This window comes from Lepidochelys olivacea (genome assembly GCF_965140295.1).
Source record: "Lepidochelys olivacea isolate rLepOli2 genome assembly, chromosome: 18".
In the NCBI taxonomy this organism is placed as follows: Eukaryota; Metazoa; Chordata; order Testudines; family Cheloniidae; genus Lepidochelys; species Lepidochelys olivacea.
Window position 1 is genome coordinate 8,473,073 of NC_140428.1, and position 17,946 is coordinate 8,491,018.

The 17,946-nt window shown below is 59.6% G+C and overlaps 1 protein-coding gene across 2 annotated transcripts in view; it reads right to left on the minus strand.

Annotated features, from left to right (window-relative positions):
- HSPG2 (heparan sulfate proteoglycan 2) overlaps positions 1–17,357 on the minus strand; it is a 193,686-nt gene extending 176,329 nt beyond the window's left edge. For both annotated transcript variants that reach the window (XM_084651586.1, XM_084651585.1), the window contains exon 1: positions 17,039–17,357. In XM_084651586.1, coding sequence (XP_084507712.1) covers positions 17,039–17,104 — 66 coding nt within the window. In that variant the 5' untranslated portion in view covers positions 17,105–17,357. The remainder of the gene's footprint in view (positions 1–17,038) is intronic.
- Positions 17,358–17,946: the final 589 nt, after the last annotated feature.

The following is a 17,946-nucleotide window of genomic DNA, read 5'->3' on the forward strand; positions in this document are numbered from 1 at the left end:
GACGACGGGTGCTGCTCGGAGAAGTGGCTGAATCAGGGGAACACGTAACTTATGCTGGGGCAGGAGGAGGGTGAAACTTAAACTCAGGAGTGCAGTGGAGTCCTTCCCCCCGCACCCCCAAATACCCCTGCCCCACACAGCTGCTGCCACATGCATGCATCTTGCTCAGGCCAGATGGTGTCTATATTAGAGAGCAGAGCCGGCCACATCTCACCCAGCAGATCTGCTCCTCAGGGCCTTCCCCGGGGTCTCGGCACCGGGCCGGAGGGTTCCAATGCAACATTCACTGAGCCAGCCCAGCCCGGGGACAGCCCGTGGAAGTCGGACTCACTCTGGCATCAGACTTTAAGGCCAAAAGGGACCATCATGATCACCTAGTCTGACTCCCTGCACATCACAGGCCACAGAACCTCACCCATCCACTCCTGAAATGGGCCCCTAAGCTTTGGCTGAGCAAGACAGAGGATCCACCATTTACTCTATTCAAACCAGCAAGTGGCCCAGCCCCCTGCTGCAGAGGAAGGTGAAACACCCCAGGGTCTCTGCCGATCTGACCTAGGGACAATTCCTTCCCAACCCCAATATAGTGACCACAATGGCCAGCCCAGCTTAGAGCCCAGAATCTTTATCTGTGGTGATGAATGAGCTGGAAAGATTTCTGCTGGATAGCCCCTTTCCAGGCCAACTTTGCAGGGCCGGGAGTTAGGGGAGGAAAGAACACCTGCACATGAAAGCACATCCAGGAAAACACTCCAGAATCTTCCTGGCTGCATATTTTCTGTGGCTTTTGTTTTTCATTTATATTTATTAATTTATTTACTTTTCTTCTTAATGACTGTGTACCCCAAGGAAAGCCCAGGGCCTTGCTTTATCAGCCAGTGTTTTGCCCAAGTCTTCTATGTGCTCCTCAAATGTTCATAAAATTCCAGCTGCAAACCATTATTCTACTGATCACAGCCAAACAGACCATGTGACAAGGCTATTAAGGCTGCAAAGTCAAGCTTCCTCTGCCCTTTGCCCTCCTGGGGCGCAAGGCCCATAACTCGATCACATACTAGTTTTCCCCAGCACCACTGCCTCAGTTAGTGCTCAGAGACCTGCCCTGGGGATGAACCACAGCTGTGCACTACAGCTGGTCTGTAGCACCCCTGCTTTTGACCTTGATCTCTCTGTGCCTCCATTCCCCGTCTGCAAAACAGGGATCGCAACACCCCCCCACCCCTCACGGTGCTGGAAAATAATGTCATTGACATCCATTCCTTACTGCTTGGGAAGCACTCAGAGAATAAATACTGCGATGAGAGCCACAGAAAAGCCCAGGAGGAAATAAATTTGCAGTAAATGAGGCCTGGGGCCACACGCGGAACAATGAGGATAAAATGAAGTATTGCCTAGCTGCTCGTTCAGGGAGCGCTGTGTGTCCTGTGCACGGGGCCAGGGGCGCTGTGGAGAACACAGCACGGTCACGGCATTACAGACAGACTACATACGTACAAGGGGACCAAATTAGGGTTGCATAGACAAGCTTAGTCCTGGCGTTTTTAACTCTGGAGTGCTCGACTCTGCAGCCTTCCTGTGCCTTTCGCGTCGCTGTGTGTGGGGATTGATATGGCTGCTGTATTGTTTCTGATCAGCGCAGCCCACTCGGCAACAGTAGGTCCTAGCTCGGACTTAGCAATGGCATCAAGCAGGAGTCTCCAAAAGAGTTCTGAACCTCTGCCCATCTCTGGCTGCCTCCTAACACTGCCGTCGCTCATCCCACAAGCTCCCCACGGACCCGCTGCAGCTGAAGGTCTGTTCTGCCAGGTCCAGAGCAGCAGCGGGCCTCTCTTCTGACCAGCCCCGACGGTTCGCTTTAGGGGACGCGTGTGCTTCGGCACTCGGCTGAAGAGGGATGGCCAGATGCACGCACTTCGCTGCTTTGCTGAAAGGAGGCTTTGCAGTGTTTGTTCAGCCCTGGCAATATGAGAGCAGCATTTCACAGCAGCAGGGTGGGGGCCATGGGCCTCCTCTCCGTACAGTACCGAGAGGTCAGGCCAATAGCGAGAGATCCAGCAGTATCACATGTCCGGCTCTTCCCACCCCAGCCCCAACTGCCACATTTGCACGGCATGAAGCTTTATAACTGTCCAATATCCCAATGGCTCCCTTGACTCTGCTCCATGGATTTTGCTCAGTCCCCACAGGGCACCAGGGAGCAGGGCCCCGCCCAGCCACTCCTCTCAGCCGATCTGCGCTGGAGCAGAGAGACTTCACTGCCCAGGAGCCTGGCCCAGCCCCTTCTCCTTTATTCAGGGCTAGTCTCCGGGTCCAGCTGGCATCAGCGGGGAGAGAAGGGCTTTTCAGCATGAGGTCATGGTTAAGGCACAACCATGGGAATCAGGACTCCTGAGTCCTCGTCCCAGGATCTGTGTCGAACCTGCTGTGCAACCCTGGGCCTCAGCTTCCCCAGGTGTGAAATGGGGGGTGACAGTTCCCCATCACCCCCTCTGGGGGGAGCGAGTCACTCTTGTCTGTGTAGTGCTTGGAGACCCCTGGACAGCAGGCGCCAGCAAAGGGGCAGGATTGTGTTATCAAATCTCCTTAGTGACAGTGAAACAATAGGGGGAAAAGGCAAAAACTCTGGGAGCTGGAAAGCGCTGTCCAGCTGGACTGGCCAGTTCCCTAGAGGCATGAGTCAGAGGCTTTTGACGCCAGCCCAGGGCTGGGTCCAAGGCAGGAGCAACGTGGGACTCACCCACAGAGTGGAACTAACTCGGGCTGGAATCTGCACACCAGGCTGTCCGTGTGATGCACCAACCCACGTGACACAGGCATGGAAGGGCAACATGGGCAACCTGGGGGGAGGGGGAGCCTTCTTCTGACCTGGCCCCCAGCATGGACAGGGATCATCATGTGGCTTCAGAGACAGGATGGGATGGAGCAAAGGGAAACCAGCCTAGAGGGAGAGGGCCCCTTGCCCCAAGTCATACACCAGCCTGGCCCCACTGACAGCTCAGCAGACAGTCTGACAGACAGGCTGACAGACCACGGTGCCTATTTAGCTCCCCTGCCCCTCTCCACCAGGGTCAGGCCAGGCCCCCTCTGGCTTCAGGGAACCTCACGGCATCCCGCCTTGGGCCATACAGAGTCTGTGGGTAACACAGGGCGCATGGTGCCCTCACATCCCAGGCACACCCCGAGCCAGTCTCTGCCCTGCAAAGTCTCTTTGGCAGCAGGGGGGCCAGCAGGAGTCCTCCATCATCCAGCACAAATGCTACGAAAAGCTACCCAGACAAGTCCCCTGGCACTGGGCCTCAGCCAGCTGGGGGGGGTGCCATGGAGCACCCACCCACCCCCACCCCTATCCCCATCGGCCCTAAGTGACTAGCTCTCCCAGCTGCTGGGCCTCAACCCAGACCTCCACAGGGCAGCACTGAGAGCAGAACAGCCAACAGCCCTGCATGAGCAGAACTCAACCCCCGCCCTGGACCCACGGCAGCTCAGAGCACTCAGCCCAGGACCCCCAGGACAGCCGTCAGGCTCAGAGAGCAGGCCAAGCCCTCCCCAAGGCCAGAGCGATCAGCCCTAGCTCCCTGCTAGCTCCCCCCGCTCCGGTGTGCTCCTTCCGCCCTGCCACGGCATGGCTCCCTCTCAGCTGCCCAGGAGGCTATTCTCTGCCTCAGGCTTTGGCCCAATGCTTAGCACATTCCTCCCAGGTCAACATTACCTAATTTATCCACAGCTCCTTCTCTGCCCTCACTCGGAATAGCAGCCGCTGCAGAGAAAGAAGGGGGAAGCCCCTAACATTACCAAAAGAAACAGTCCAGCACCTGGGCATCCGTCAGAGGAGGGGCTCGCACTGCATGCTGCAGCGGCCTGAGGGGGACACTCCACAGCAGTCTGCGGGGAACCTGCTCCTACTCACCCTGCAGTCAGTGACAAAAGCCCCATCGAATTCAGCTGGAGCAGGATTAGACCCTTTGAATTTAAACATTCCAGGGTGGGAAGAGAACCCAAGTCCTGACTCCCGGACCACCCTGCTCTACCCCGCAATCACACTCACCCCCCGGAGCCGGGACAAGAACCCAGGTGTCCTGACTCCCAGAACACCCTGATCTACCCCGCAATCACACTCACCCCCCGAAGCCGGGACAAGAACCCAGGAGTCCTGACTCCCGGACCACCCTGCTCTACCCCGCAATCACACTCACCCCCCGGAGCCGGGACAAGAACCCAGGTGTCCTGACTCCCAGAACACCCTGATCTACCCCGCAATCACACTCACCCCCAGAGCCAGGACAAGAACCCAGGTGTCCTGACTCCCAGAACACCCTGATCTACCCGCAATCACACTCACCCCCGGAGCCAGGACAAGAACCCAGGTGTCCTGACTCCCAGAACACCCTGATCTACCCGCAATCACACTCACCCCCGGAGCCGGGACAAGAACCCAGGAGTCCTGACTGCTGGGCCCCACTCTAGCTGCTCTTGGAGATGGGGAAGCTAAAAAGAACCCTGGAGTCCTAGAAGACCAGGCCAGGCTCCCCGTGGAAACGGGGCCCAGTAAGGGCGGATCTGGCCAAGGACCAGGGGGGAGCCCTGTGCAGGGAAGGAGGCTCTGGCACGACTCCGCTTGCCGGCTCTGAAGGCGAGGTGGGGGCAGGGGCTGGTGCTGCTCTGCAGCGACTCCTTTGGACGAGTTAGGCACATTGCTCGGGTGACTCGCAGCCCCGGGACTCCCGCTGGCTGCCAAGCTACCCCCACCCCTCTATCGGCCTCACAAGTTTGCATCACAAACAGCTTCAGACTCCCCCAGCCCTGCTCAGTCTGCCCGGGGGCCTGAAGCTGGCAGAGGTCTCCAACCACTCTCTGGGGAGCTGGGCAGTGCCATCCCTCCCTCCACACTAACACACCTGCTCCGACACTTGCAACCGCATCCCACCAGCCAATGGGCGCCCTGCCCCAGAGAGGCCTTCGGAGAGGCACAAAGGATGCTGGGAGGGGAGGGAGGATAAGCCGCCCATGTATGCAGGGGTGAGGAAGGCTGGAAGGAGGGCACACAGGCTGCCCGGTGACCATGGCTCTGTGGGCTTAAACCCACCGTGTGGCCCAGAGAGGTGCTGGGAAGAGCCACCCAGGGGCAAGGGTCATGGGTGCAGGGATCAAGCAGAGCCAGGTGCTGGCTGAAGAGTTGGCAGAGTCCATGTGCCGAAGAGAGAAGAGGAACCCAGATCAGACCATGGCCACGGGGCTGCATGGGAGAGGTCCTCCCTGGAAATCTGTGTGACCTGGAAGGAAATGCCCATAGAGACAGCAGCAGCGGGAGTTGATTTTATCGTTAACTCTGTGACCAGGAACACGGCCTAGCAGGGTTGGAGGATCCTGCATGGACTCCAACAGCTGCACAAAACACCCATCGCACGGGCCCATCCCCCACCCCGAAGGGCAGCTAGAGCAGAGAGCTGTGAGGCAAGACTCCTGGGTTCTCTTCCCAGCTCTGGGAAAGCAGTGGCATCTAGTGGTCAGAGCAGGGGACTGGGTGCCAGGACTCCAGGGTTCTCTTCCCAGCAAGTGGCTGTCAGCAGAGCAATGAGGGCTCCTTCACAAAGCTCTGCAAGAAGCCACAGAAATACCCGGCATGTGCATTATCCCAGGAGAAGGGCAGGCTCAGACCCCTGGCTGATTGAGGGGGTCCTGGGGCAGGCAGGTATGAGCCCTAAGTCCATCCAGGTTTGCTCTGAAGCAGGTGCTAGATAGCTTCCAGGCCTTGGTGATTCTGAGCCAGGAAGCAGCGTGTGTGCAGAGCTCAGCCCAGGCTTGACAAACTCACCACACCCCCGAGGCCACAGCTGCTATCGCTTCTCTCACAAACCAGCTCTAGATTCACCAGCCTTTGCCAAGGACCTCTCATGGGTGTCACCATGACTCAGGGTGGGAGAGATGGGAGTGCAGCCGGCTGAGAAAGCCACCACTGCCTCCCAGGGCCAGAGGTAGCTGCCTGCCTGCCTTGGCATCAGGAGCAACATCAAAGCAGCGGCAGGAGGGGAGGAAAGATGAGGAGGGGAGGGCAAAGCAGACAGCTCTGGGGCTGGGGAGCGCCATACAGCACCAGGCATTTTGGGATGTATAAGTAGGGGCATTGCCAGCAGATCGAGGGACGTGATCATTCCCCTCTATTCAACATTGGTGAGGCCTCATCTGGAGTACTGTGTCCAGTTTTGGGCCCCACACTACAAGAAGGATGTGGATAAATTGGAAAGAGTCCAGCGGAGGGCAACAAAAATGATGAGGGGACTGGAACACATGACTTATGAGGAGGGGCTGAGGGAACTGGGATGTTTAGTCTATGGAAGAGAAGAATGAGGGGGGATTTGATAGCTGCTTTCAACTACCTGAAAGGGGGTTCCAAAGAGGATGGCTCTAGACTGTTCTCAGTGGTAGCTGATGACAGAACAAGGAGTAATAGTCTCAAGTTGCAGTGGGGGAGGTTTAGGTTGGATATTAGGAAAAACTTTTTCACTAGGAGGGTGGTGAAACACTGGAATGCGTTACCTAAGGAGATGGTGGAATCTCCTTCCTTTGAGGTTTTTAAGGTCAGGCTTGACAAAGCCCTGGCTGGGATGATTTAGTTGGGGATTGGTCCTGCTTTGAGCAGGGGGTTGGACTAGACGACTTCCTGAGGTCTCTTCCAGCCCTGATATTCTATGATTATGATTCAGGCCCCACCAAGCCCTGAGCTCCCAGTTCAGCTAGAGATGCCTAGACACACGCATCCCTCAGCCCACCCCAGGCACACCCAGCCAGCCCACATGGCCTGTCCCGCGCGTGCAGTCTGGGAAGGATTAGATTATCATTGGTGAGTGTTGGTAAATGTCGGTTTCACCCAGCGTGGCTAGATAGCAAGCGTGAGAAATCGGGACAGGGAGCGGGGGGTAATAGGCGTCTATATTAGACAAAGCCCCGAATATCGGGACATCTGGTCACCCGAGTTTCACCACACATACAAGGGGAATGTTCCCATTGATCTTACGCAAATGTCTCAGAGAGGCAAAGGAAGAAGAGTGCAGCCAGGGAGCTAGAGTTTGATCTAAGGCTATTTACTTTATCTGTTTCCACAGGCAATACTGATGTGTTTTAGCAGCTTTAACTTCATGCATCTCAAGGCCCGTCAGCAAGTAACTGCCTGATGCCCCGTAACTTGCCTGATGCCCCATAACTTGCCTGCGCCTGCGGAAGTTAGAAAACCTGTTTGGCAGCAAACATGGATATTATCTGTCAAAACTACTAAAGCCAAGTCAGTTCTGCCAAGCCCCCTCCAGCCTGCACAATGAGCCCCCTCTGCATAGCTCCTGGCTCATTCCATAGCCAGGAACACAACACCTCCAGGACCACCCATTTCCCCTGGCCAAAGCAGGCTGCAGCAGCTTGCAGCGCCTCTCCTGAGCTGGCCAGCAGGAGGCGCTACTGAAGGGGCATGAATCTCTCACACAGTCAGGAATACAGACATGCCACAGGGTTAATTGGTTCAAGGAACCTTTTATCATAGCCCCGGGGGACTGAGGCCTGTGCTCTCCCCATGAGAGTCTCACTTCCATTGCACTCCAGGTCCTTACATGCGGTTTGCTCACAAGCACTGGGTCTCTTGCCTTTGGTATACAAAGCAAAAGCCAGACAGAATCCTGGTTGCCTCACAAACAAGCCTTTGCACAGAGCCTGCACCAGGGCAGAGGTGCAGCGCTCAGCTGGGTACAGCAGTGGGGCCTCCAAAGGTGTTTCCCTTCTGCCCTGCCCTTCGCCCTAGAGGACAAATGTTCTATCCCAAGTCACCAAAAATCACGGTGCCCAGCTCTCGTGGCCATGCCCCAAGGAAGGCAGCAGGTGTGCTGGATGGATTCTCACGAACAGAGATGGAATCAGGTCCCCAACCCCCTCCTCCGCAGCAGCAGCCACCCCCAGCTCCCAGTCTGAGCACTGCAGGGCTGGGGGTTAATGAGGAAAGCAGGAGCACTGAGCATTCTCTTAGCAAGGGCGGAGCTGAGTCTCCAAACCATGCTCCAAGATCCAGCTCCCAGGCTGCGTCCTAGGCCACATGGCACTGGTGGGAGCTACCACTGGGCCCTGTGCTTCCAGCCTGACCCAAGCACGGGACCCCTGGAGCCTCGTATTCCCCGGGCATCCCTGTTCTAGCTGTACGTTGGAACAATCAGACGGTAAACGCAGCGACTGCACTGGGCTCAGACAGCTCCATGTGCCACTGAGAAGAAGAATCCACAGCAAGACACGGCCCCCTCTGGGGCAGCCCACGAGCTCCCCCACAACTGTACAGATTCCCTCTCTGCCTGCACGGCCATGCTACTGCCCTTGGGCTGGCCCAGCGTGGCAGCTGCTGGTGCAGGATAGCCGTGGTGGCACACAAATGCCTTTCTGCATGTGGTGCTCATTCCCCCAGCCCAGCCGCAGGCTCCACACCATGGATTCCTCAGCCCAGAGAGCCCCGCATGCAGGCTGCCACAGCCCCAGCAAAAGCCCCTGAAACCCTGCCGCCTGCTCCGATTTCTGACACCCCCCCACCCCGTGTTCACACCCCGCTCAGCAAGGTGAATGGCAAGCTTTGACACAGCTCGCCTGCCCACCAAACATTCCTCCCCTGACTTTTCCCTGGCCCCCCAGCCAGGAAGGAGCCGTGACCCCTTCCCGCACGGGGGCCTCGGGATGGAGGGGCGAAAGGTGGGGACCGGGGGCGGACATGAAACGCTCTTCACACATGCTTGCAGCCCACAGGAGGCGCCAGCCAGCAAGGCTGGAGGGGTGGCAACTAAGCAGCTCCACACACCTGGGAGCCCCAGCTTAACCTCCGAGCCCACAGCTCACCCCCCCACATCTTCCACAGGCACCAGCCCTCCTACACGCCCCCCCCCCCCAGCTCCTTTAGGAGTCTGGCCCCTCTCCGGTTTCCACGGCAAACAGGACTCTCTCCTCAGCCCCCCGAGCAGGGATCCCGTCTCCATCGCTGGCCCTTCCCTCTCAGGAGGGAGGAGGCCCCCACTGTCAGTCAAGGGACAGCCGTGGGGCACAGAGGTGATGGCGCTCTGTGGGCTCAGAGCTTGCCACAGGCATAGGGAAGCAGGGCCTCTCTCGGGATGGGAATGGGGGGCCCCAGAGGGACCCAGCTAAGCCAGCTGGCAAGCACTGGCCCCCCGGGTGCCCCCTTCCCCACAGGCACTGCTTCCGGGCACTGTGATGACATCTCCTTCATTGCAACAACCTAGAAAAGCTTGAGACCTGAGCTGGGAAAAGAACTAAACACTGGCTGTCCAGGGGTCTGCCTGGGGTGAGCGGGGGTCTCCCGGCAGGGAGGGGTCACTACAGAAGGGGGACTGGGAGCATCAGGGCCGTAGCGAACGGTCAGGGTCAGAGCCGGCCCCTCCCCCAATCCCACTGCGGCAGTCCTGCCACCCACAGCCCATGGGGTACGTGTCCCTCTGCACACAGGCAGGCTGGCCACAAGGACACACCCACAGCCACAAGACATCAGACCTTCCCTCTTCCCTGTGCAGCCAGGGCCAGACTCTGCTCGGCCTGGCATAGGGTCAGACTGGAGCCACTCCACTGTAGCTGAGGAATTTACACCAGGCGGGGGTAACTGAGCCCAGAACCTGGCCTGGTCCAGGAGGGGCATCCAGCAGCTAGTCACAGGGTCACATTAATTCAATAACTGTGCTGTCTGCTCCCACCTGGACAGCTGGATAGCAGGGGCATCAGACTCCTGGCGGTGCCGGACGAAGGGTCCAATCCTGATCTTACTTACACCCGTTGGTGCTCAGATGCTAGGGGTCCTTTGCCCTCAATTCCCCCTTGGCCAAAGTTCCCTCTTCGCTTCTCCACACCTCTGCAGCTTGAGCCATCAGGCCAGAAGGGACCAGCGTGATGGAGTCTGACCTCCTGCCTAGCAAAGCTTGAGAAGCCTCCCCACGTAATCCCGCCCTGACCTCCTGGCGGAGCCAGTGCAGAGCTCGAAGAAAGACTGGCCACATGCTGGAGAATCCCCCACAACCCAGGCCAGTAGGCCCCTCACTCTTAAACATTTGCTCTAATTTCTAGTCTGAAGGTGTCTGGCTTCAGCGTGCAGCAACGAGTAGGATTACACCCACCCTCATTTCTCCAGGGGACGAGAGTGCAGGGAGAACTCACAGGGGCACGGTTCTCCTCTCACATCATGGAAATTCTGAGTTACTCTCCATTTACTTCCAACACAAGTGAGAGGGGAATCCAGCATCTAGCATCACCAGCTGTGGCAAAGTGGGAATGTTTTCTCTGAATACTGGGTGGGTGCCTCAGTTTCCCCTAGGAATTTCTTAAGTATCTAGGTGGTGGGATAAGGGTGAGCGATTGTTGCAGAGCCCTAGAGGGCCAGCGTGAGGCTGTCCGGACAGAGAATGGCCGACCTGTCTCCTGGCAACTGATGACCTGGGCCCTCCCCTACAAAGGTGCCAACTGAAGGTGTTGGAGAACAAAGAGATCAGGCGGCCTCCTGGCCCAGGAAAGAGACAAAGGCTAGAGGAGGGGCTGGAGAGTTTCAGTTTGGAGCTGGCTGGGAAAATGGTGGGAGGCCCAGATGGGGTTCTGGCCTCCCTGCCCCCCAAGACAGACCTGACTGAGGGGTCCTGTTCTCTGTACCTACAAGCTCTGTTTTAGACCATGTTCCTGTCGTCTAATAAACCTGCTGTTTTACTGACTCGCTGAAAGTCACGGCTGACTGTGGAATTGGGGTGCAGGGCCCTCAGGCTTCCCCAGGAGCCCCGCCTGTGCAGACTCGCTGCGGGAAGCGCACAGTCTGAGAAGGGGAGGCTGAATGCTCCAAGGTCAGACTCAAGAAGGTGGAAGCTGTGGAAGCTTCTTGCCCTGGAGGGCAGTCTGCTCTCAGAGAGGAGGCTCCCCTTGAGTCCTGACTGACTTCGTATGGAGTAGTTCCAGAGCATCGCCCAGGGACTCCAGAACACCAGCTCTCACCATTTAAGCGGGAGCCTCACAGCACTGGAAGTGACTCTTAAAGCCCCAGCTCCTGGAGTCATGTGAATATCTGAGAATCTCTGCTTTCATTTTAAAAAAAAAGAGTTTCTAGCCCGAACGTTGGTGGAGAAAACGTGACCAGTCAGATGGGAAGCTCAGAAGGCAAAGAGAGAGAAGCCCTACATTTACCTAAATAAAAAAAGTCTCATGATTTTTAAGCTAGTCACCGGACTTATGAGTTTGAATGCTTGGGCTTGGTGACACCCAGTACCCCCAACCCGCCCAGCTTCCACGAGAGAGCACGCCACATGCCAGTGATTGCCTGGTGGCACTTGGCCATGCCACGGGTGTGACAGGTTGATTTTCCTGCTGTGTGTGGCATTCCTGTTGCTGGGCTGTGGCTCACAGGGCCTGGAGGGAAGCATGCTGATACATGGAGGCTTTGACAGATGGGCACAGCGGGGATCAGGCGTACCAAAAGGGCAGATGGTGGCCTGTGCTGCGTGCCCATGAAGGGGAGCCAGTGGGTGTCCAGTGACCACGGATTCCCTTCAATGGCCTCCCCAACACAGAGGCCGAGGGAGCTGTCTGCTTTGCGATTAGTCCGTCGGCTCCCCGCACAACCGGGCCCAGGCCTCTGCATGGGGTTCCTAGGCGCTACCCGTAACAGAAATACTAACGTGGAAGGGGACAAGTGCAGGAGGGAGCTGGGGGGGGGGGAGGGGCGGGGCTGGAGTGCAGCCGGGCATTTGAGGGGGGGAGGGGGGGCAAGGACAACATTGCTGTTAGGAGCCTGCCTTGGCCTGCACCTCGATACGCACAGCCAGGGCTTTCTACATCGCTCGGCCAGAACAACAGGGCAGCCCCACTTTACCCTCCCATTGTGACATCAGCAACATGACATCACCGTCCACAGCCATGACATCACCGTCTGCAGCTCCCCACCTGTCTCTCCCAGTGATCTGCATGGGGAAGTCCCTGCGGTGCAGTGGGACAGCGCAGCTGACCATTCATCCCCAGCAGGCTGGGAGCCCAGAGCCAGGGTGCAGGCACTCACAAAGCCCCAGGATTTACTGCTGGCTTTTCCATTGCATTTCTGAGCCACTCGCAGCCCCGGCCCCGCCTCACCCCAGCTCCTCAAAGCAGCAATTGACAAGAAGGGAGAAGGCAAGCGGGAGAGCTCCAACAACCTGCCTCATTTGGAAAACATCTCGGCTCCTACAGCCCAAGTTCCAGGCATATTTCTCAGCCACTGTCAGCTTTAATTTGGTCCAAGAATTCTGGGTCTGTGGTGCAAAGGAGAATGCAAACGAGACAGAGGAAGAGAGGAGAGCAGGCAGAGAGGGGGAGGCCCGGAGGCCAGCCAAAGAGAGGTGTGTTTGTGCACCTCCCGGACACACAGCTGCCTCTGCCACTTAGCAAACAACTGAGACACACAGTGGGCACCTCCTCCCGCACTCCACCCCCACCTGATAGGCACCTTCGCTCCCAACCCCTTTCCCCCAACGGGGCGGCTCCGTCTGCCGGTGACTCCGGACTGGCCACCCTTCGCACGGGCGAGCCGCCATTCAGAACCCTTCAGCACCTAGCACAGCGGCTCCAGTTACTAAGCTGGATCCAGGGCTCCGCAAGCCCAGGCTGTGGGTTCTTGTTGAGACTCCTCTGGGGGGCCTATGGGATGACACCCACAGTGGCTGCTTGCAGGGCATTTCCACCTCCTGGTTAAAAATCAAGTGAGCCAGAGCCAGTCCCCACACGCTACCAGACGGCATGTGCTCGGGGCAGCACCATGCACTGCTCTATAGCTCCCCCTCTGGTCACTTTGGGAACTGCATTAAGCCACCCCTGGCAGGATAGCATCTCAATGTCTGGCAGGGCGCTGGGGGGCAGTAAACGCCTCTGGGGAGGGAGCTGTCCTTGGGAGACACCTGATGGGAATAAGATCCTGGCTCCCCCAGCCTCCCTCTCCCCAGGGAGACTATACCCCAGCTAAAGCTGTTGGAGCTGGGTAGGGGGGGGCCAGCTGGAAGCCTGACCTCAGCACACCTCTTAGCCCAGGCTCTCCCCCCGCAGGGCTCCGGCACTGTAACTCAGGGCATGTCTACACCCTTGACTTACAGCCACCGCAGCAATTACTGCAGTGAATCATGTCCACACTACCCTCCTTCTGTCCGTAGTCCACACCAGGAGCACTTCCACCGACTGAAGAGGGGCAGTGTCGGGGAGCCCAGACTCTTGGTTCCCTGCCAGGAGCCTGGCTACCCCCACAGGAACCCAGCTGCCCCCTGGGCTCTCAGCTCCCTGCTTCCCACCAGGAGCACATCAGCCGTCCAAGCTCCAGGCACAGAGCTCCCTGCTGAGATCAGCCTCGGTTTTCCGAGGCTGCTCTGCTCTCAGAGTAGAGAGGGGAGCCCCGGTTTCTTGTCAATTTCATGGCTCTGTGTGGAGCTGTGAAATTGACAAGAATGACAGGCCCTAATTACACCCACATGAGCCCTGCTCCTCTCATGGAGATGGAGTTATGATGTCAGTGTAGCGGGGCACTGACATCGGTGGGAGCAAGGCTGCAGTGTGGACACTGACATAATTAGTGTATAATAACTGTAGCCTAGGCCAGGCCTCAGAGTCTTTCGGCTGCCCCCGGCGGCCATGTCCACCTCTGCAAGGCTCCGCGCCCTGACAGCTTTCCTGGCTCTGCAGTCCCGCCCAACAGGATGGATGCCCCCTGCGCTGCGACCCTGGGTATGGGAGCCAGGGTTTCCAGAGAACAGGCATGTGGGGCTATCCTGGTCTTCAGAGGGGTCTGCGGTGGCAGGACCAACCCCACATTCTCTAACCCCAGCTAGGGAGAGATCCCCGAGGGAAGGGATGGCACGGGGGGGCAAGAAAACATGGGGTGGTTTGCACCTGGGCACAGGACTGGAACCTCCAGTCAGGGATCCTCCAGGCAGCTCAGAGCCCTTCTTCTGTGGGGAAGCTCCCCACTGCAATGGCCTAGGCTGGAGGTTAGAGGAGATTCCAGAGACTGGGCTTTAGCTTCATGAAGAAGCCAGCACACTTCCCAGGGATTGTCCCACCGAGCCTGCTGCCTGGTCCCATCCGAGGGCAGGGTGGGAGGCCTGCACACTCCCCTCTGGCTGCTAAGCTATGGCTGGATCGGGGTCCCAAGAGCCGTCCCACAGCCTGGGCTCCCTGCAAGAGAGGGCTGGGGAGAGATTCCTGGATTGTATAAATACTACAGAGGAGTCACTCAATCCATGTTCTATTTAGAGCCATGTTTACAATCCTGCCTCCCCCTCCTCGCACTTCCTCTCACCCAGCCACCCCATCCCCTTCCCAGGGAGGGAGGAGCAGATCCCACCCCCGTAGACCCTCTACTTTGAGAACAAGCCTGGGCAGGTGTGGGGGGGGGGAGGATATCTGCCTGTCACATGATCCTCTCCCATTCAGCTGCTCAGGGAATGGTGGCCTTGTGCACTATTCGCACAACCGCCCTGCAAGCCCCCTCATCATTCCCCTTCCAGACCCAGCACACACAGCCTGCCCAAGTCCCTGGGGATCCCTCCACCCTGCCACCCAGAGTCCCAGCACACTTACACACTCGCTGCCCAGCAGAGCCCCCAACCAGCCCAGCTCCTGCTTCCAGCACCCCAGGAAAGTGCACCCCCACCCCCACAGTCCTGCCTGTGGCCCACAGACAGAGAAGTGGGCTGCTGCTTAAGGACAGGGCCAGCCAAACAGGGCCTGGGATGCAGGACACCTGGGTTCTATTTCCAGCTATGCCACTGACTAGCAAGTCCCCTCCCCACTCTGTGCCTCACTTTCCCCATCTGTGCAATGGGGTGGGAGAGACCCGGTCTCATGCAGGGAGGTTGGGAGCCTGCAATGGAGCATGCTAGACGGGGCAAGTCATCAGTCGCTCCTGAATCTGGGGCCGGGTGGGAGCAGCTCCCCACATGGGAGAAGGCAGGCTGCAGCCAGGCTCTACTTCCCTAGGCAAGGGGAGGTCACAGGTGAGTGAAATTTCAGACAGCCAGGCCCAGGGCAGGGGGCGTGAACAGAATGCAGCTACCCGCTTCATGCTACCCAGCATGCACGGCTCCACCTGGTCCAAGCAGCCTCTGCCCACCATCACCTGCCTCCAGCTCCATTTTCTGTGCCCTTGAGCCCCTGCCAGCACCCCCAGGACCATTCAGAGAGCCAGGCCACCCCGGGTATCGTGTCCAACGCATGGCCAGGGCTGCAGCACCAAGCTCGACAGCCTTTCACCCATCCTATAAGCTGCCCCCAGCTGCAGCAGGCGGGCCCCCAGGATGGGGGTGCCCCATGCCCCTGAGATGGGCAAGCTTGAGCAATCACCTTCCAGGAACAGGCTCCCAGCAAAGGCTGAGGAGTCTCTCTAGCCGCCTGCATGTTCTCAGAGCCTGTGGACTCTCAGACACAAAGCTGTCCATTGTTACCCACGCAGCCCTGAGCCCAGGCCATGTGGGTGGAGAGCAGGCAGGGCAGACTATGTAACAACCTCCAGAGCCCCCAGAGGTCTCCTGTACTGAAGATCTTCTGGTGGAGCCAGGGCTGGGATAGCTGAGGGGCACCAGCAGGGCTGGGGGGGCCCTGGGCTGGGACAGTTGAAAGGCAGCAGGTCAGGATTGAACAGCATCAGTGGCGCTGAGTGGGTGCAGTGTCTACCCAGCGCAAGGCCCAGTGGGAGTAGTAGGGGGCACCAAGGGGAGCTGGCTCTTGCCAAGAGCCCAAAAATACTCCTGGCAACTTTCACCCAACTTGACTTTCCTGCCCCTCAAACATGCAGGGCACCCCAGTGCTCCATGTGCAAGGAACAACGGCCCGGCACCCTGATCACCGGGGTCCCCTTGCCTCTGCCAGCTCAGAGACGCAGCGTGGGGTGCCCGGCAGCGTTTTCCCCAGCACACACCCAGCCCAGGCTCCCTGGTCTGATCGCGGGAGGGAGCCAAGCCCAGCAGGAGCCTCCGCACGCCCTGCAGGGGCTGCTACAGGTGGGAGCAGCTGGCAGTAAGGTACCCCACCTAGCCCGGGCTAAATCACCGCGGCCAGCGCTTGTCCAGGGCCAGCCAGGCTGCCCTGGGGGAGGCTGGCTGGGCAGAGGAAGGCGGGAGGGGCCGAGCAGACTCCTGGAAAGGGGCTGCTCCCTGCCGCTGGTACGGGACATTTGATCGTTGCCCAGCTGTGAGCAGGAGGGGGAGCCCCGTCCCCTCACAGCCGGTGGGGACCCCCACTACACGCTGCTGCGATGCCGTCCCGGCAGTGGCCTTCGCCTTCCCCTTGGCACCCAGGGATCGGGGAAAGGCTCCAGCAGCCAGCTCCCCCGCCCTGGCGCCCCAAACCATGTGCACCCAGGAGCTGCCCAAAGCCCCGTGCCCTGCAGAGCCGGCCTGGCAGAGCCCAGCCCCTCCGCGCCAGGCGGGTCCCTGCCGGGCTCCGGGCTCCCGCGAGCCCGCCGGGCTCGGAGCCCCCCGCGGCGGGGAGACAGGGAGACAGAACCTGGGCTCACCCCAGCTCCCCCGCGGGCCGGGACCCCGGCCGGCCCCCAGGGCCTCTCGGGGGCGGGCCGGGACCCCGGCCGGCCGGCCCCCAGGGCCTCTCGGGGGAGCCGCTCCCGCCCCGCTCCGCGCCGGCCGGGCGGTGCCTTTATTTTAAGGCGGCTATTTTTACCGCGCCCGCTCCGAGCACCCGGGCTGGCTGCTGCGCGGGGCCCGCCGGCTCCCGCCCGGAGCTGGCGCCCAAGGAGGGTCCGAGCGCCCGGGAGCCCTCCTGGGGTCGGCGCCCGCCGAGCAGGGGCCGCAGCCCAGCCCAGCCCTGCCGCTGAGCCCCGCGCGGTCCGCACCCGCGGCACAGCGCGCCCGGGACAGAGCCAGCCGAGCACGGGCCGCCCCCGCGGCCCCCAGGCTCCAGCGCCAGGGGCCCCAGGCCGGGGCCAAGCTCCGCCCGCCCGCCGGGCTCGGGGCCGAGTCCCGGGCAGAGGCTCCGCGCAGACGGGAGCGGGGGTCCCCCTCGCCCCGGGACTTACCCGCAGGAGCGCAGCCAGCAGCAGCAGCGAGCAGCGCGCCCCGGGGAGCCGCTGCCGGGGACCCATGTTCCGGCTCGGGGCGCAGCGTCCTGATCCCGGCCCGGCACCGGCCCGCGCACAGGGTCCGTCCCTTTGTCTGGCTGGGCCGCCGGGCGCCCGCTCCGGCCACGAGCAACTTTCCCTGCGCTCTGCCCTGTCCCGGCGGCGCCGCTCCGAATCTCGGCTCCTCACTCCCGGCCGGCTGGCGGCCAAACGCGGCCTGGAGTCCGGACTCCGGAAGGGAGCTGGGCGCGGGGAGGGGGCGGAGGAAGGAGCCGCGGCCGGGGCAAATCAGGGGTGAAGTCACAATCAGGTCCCTAGGAACGGGGGCACATCCCGAGCAGGGCCTGATCCTGCAAACAGTGACTTCACCCTGCACAGCCCCACTGAGCACAGCCAGGTTCCCAGCTTCTGGGTGCCAGCTGACCCTTCTCGCAGAATCGGGCCCCTTTAAGTGTCTTGAGGTGGGCACCCGGAACCGCTAGTCACTTTGGAAGATCCAGGCCCATATCCAGTGTTTCTGTCTCTTGCCATTGTACCACTGTATTTGGTGCTTGTTCTTAAATACCTAGCTCTTGGAGTCCTGGGATTTGGTGAGGATCTCACCTTCCGGTTTTTAAGAGTCGGTTTCTAGCCCTCTGTCCTGTGACCAGAGAAAAGAGTGAAAACTTGACCTGCAAAGGCTCAAACTCCACGGCAAAGAACAACTTTAACGTAACAACTGGACATACTTCCTGCCAGCTCTGGTGCTCACTCCCTTTCTGCACGGGCAGCTTGATAAAACTGCCCAGGGTCCCCTTTGTGTCACTTGAGGGCTCTCAAGCCCCAGCACATGCTGCACTGTTTTCAGACACAAACGCTGCAGGGGC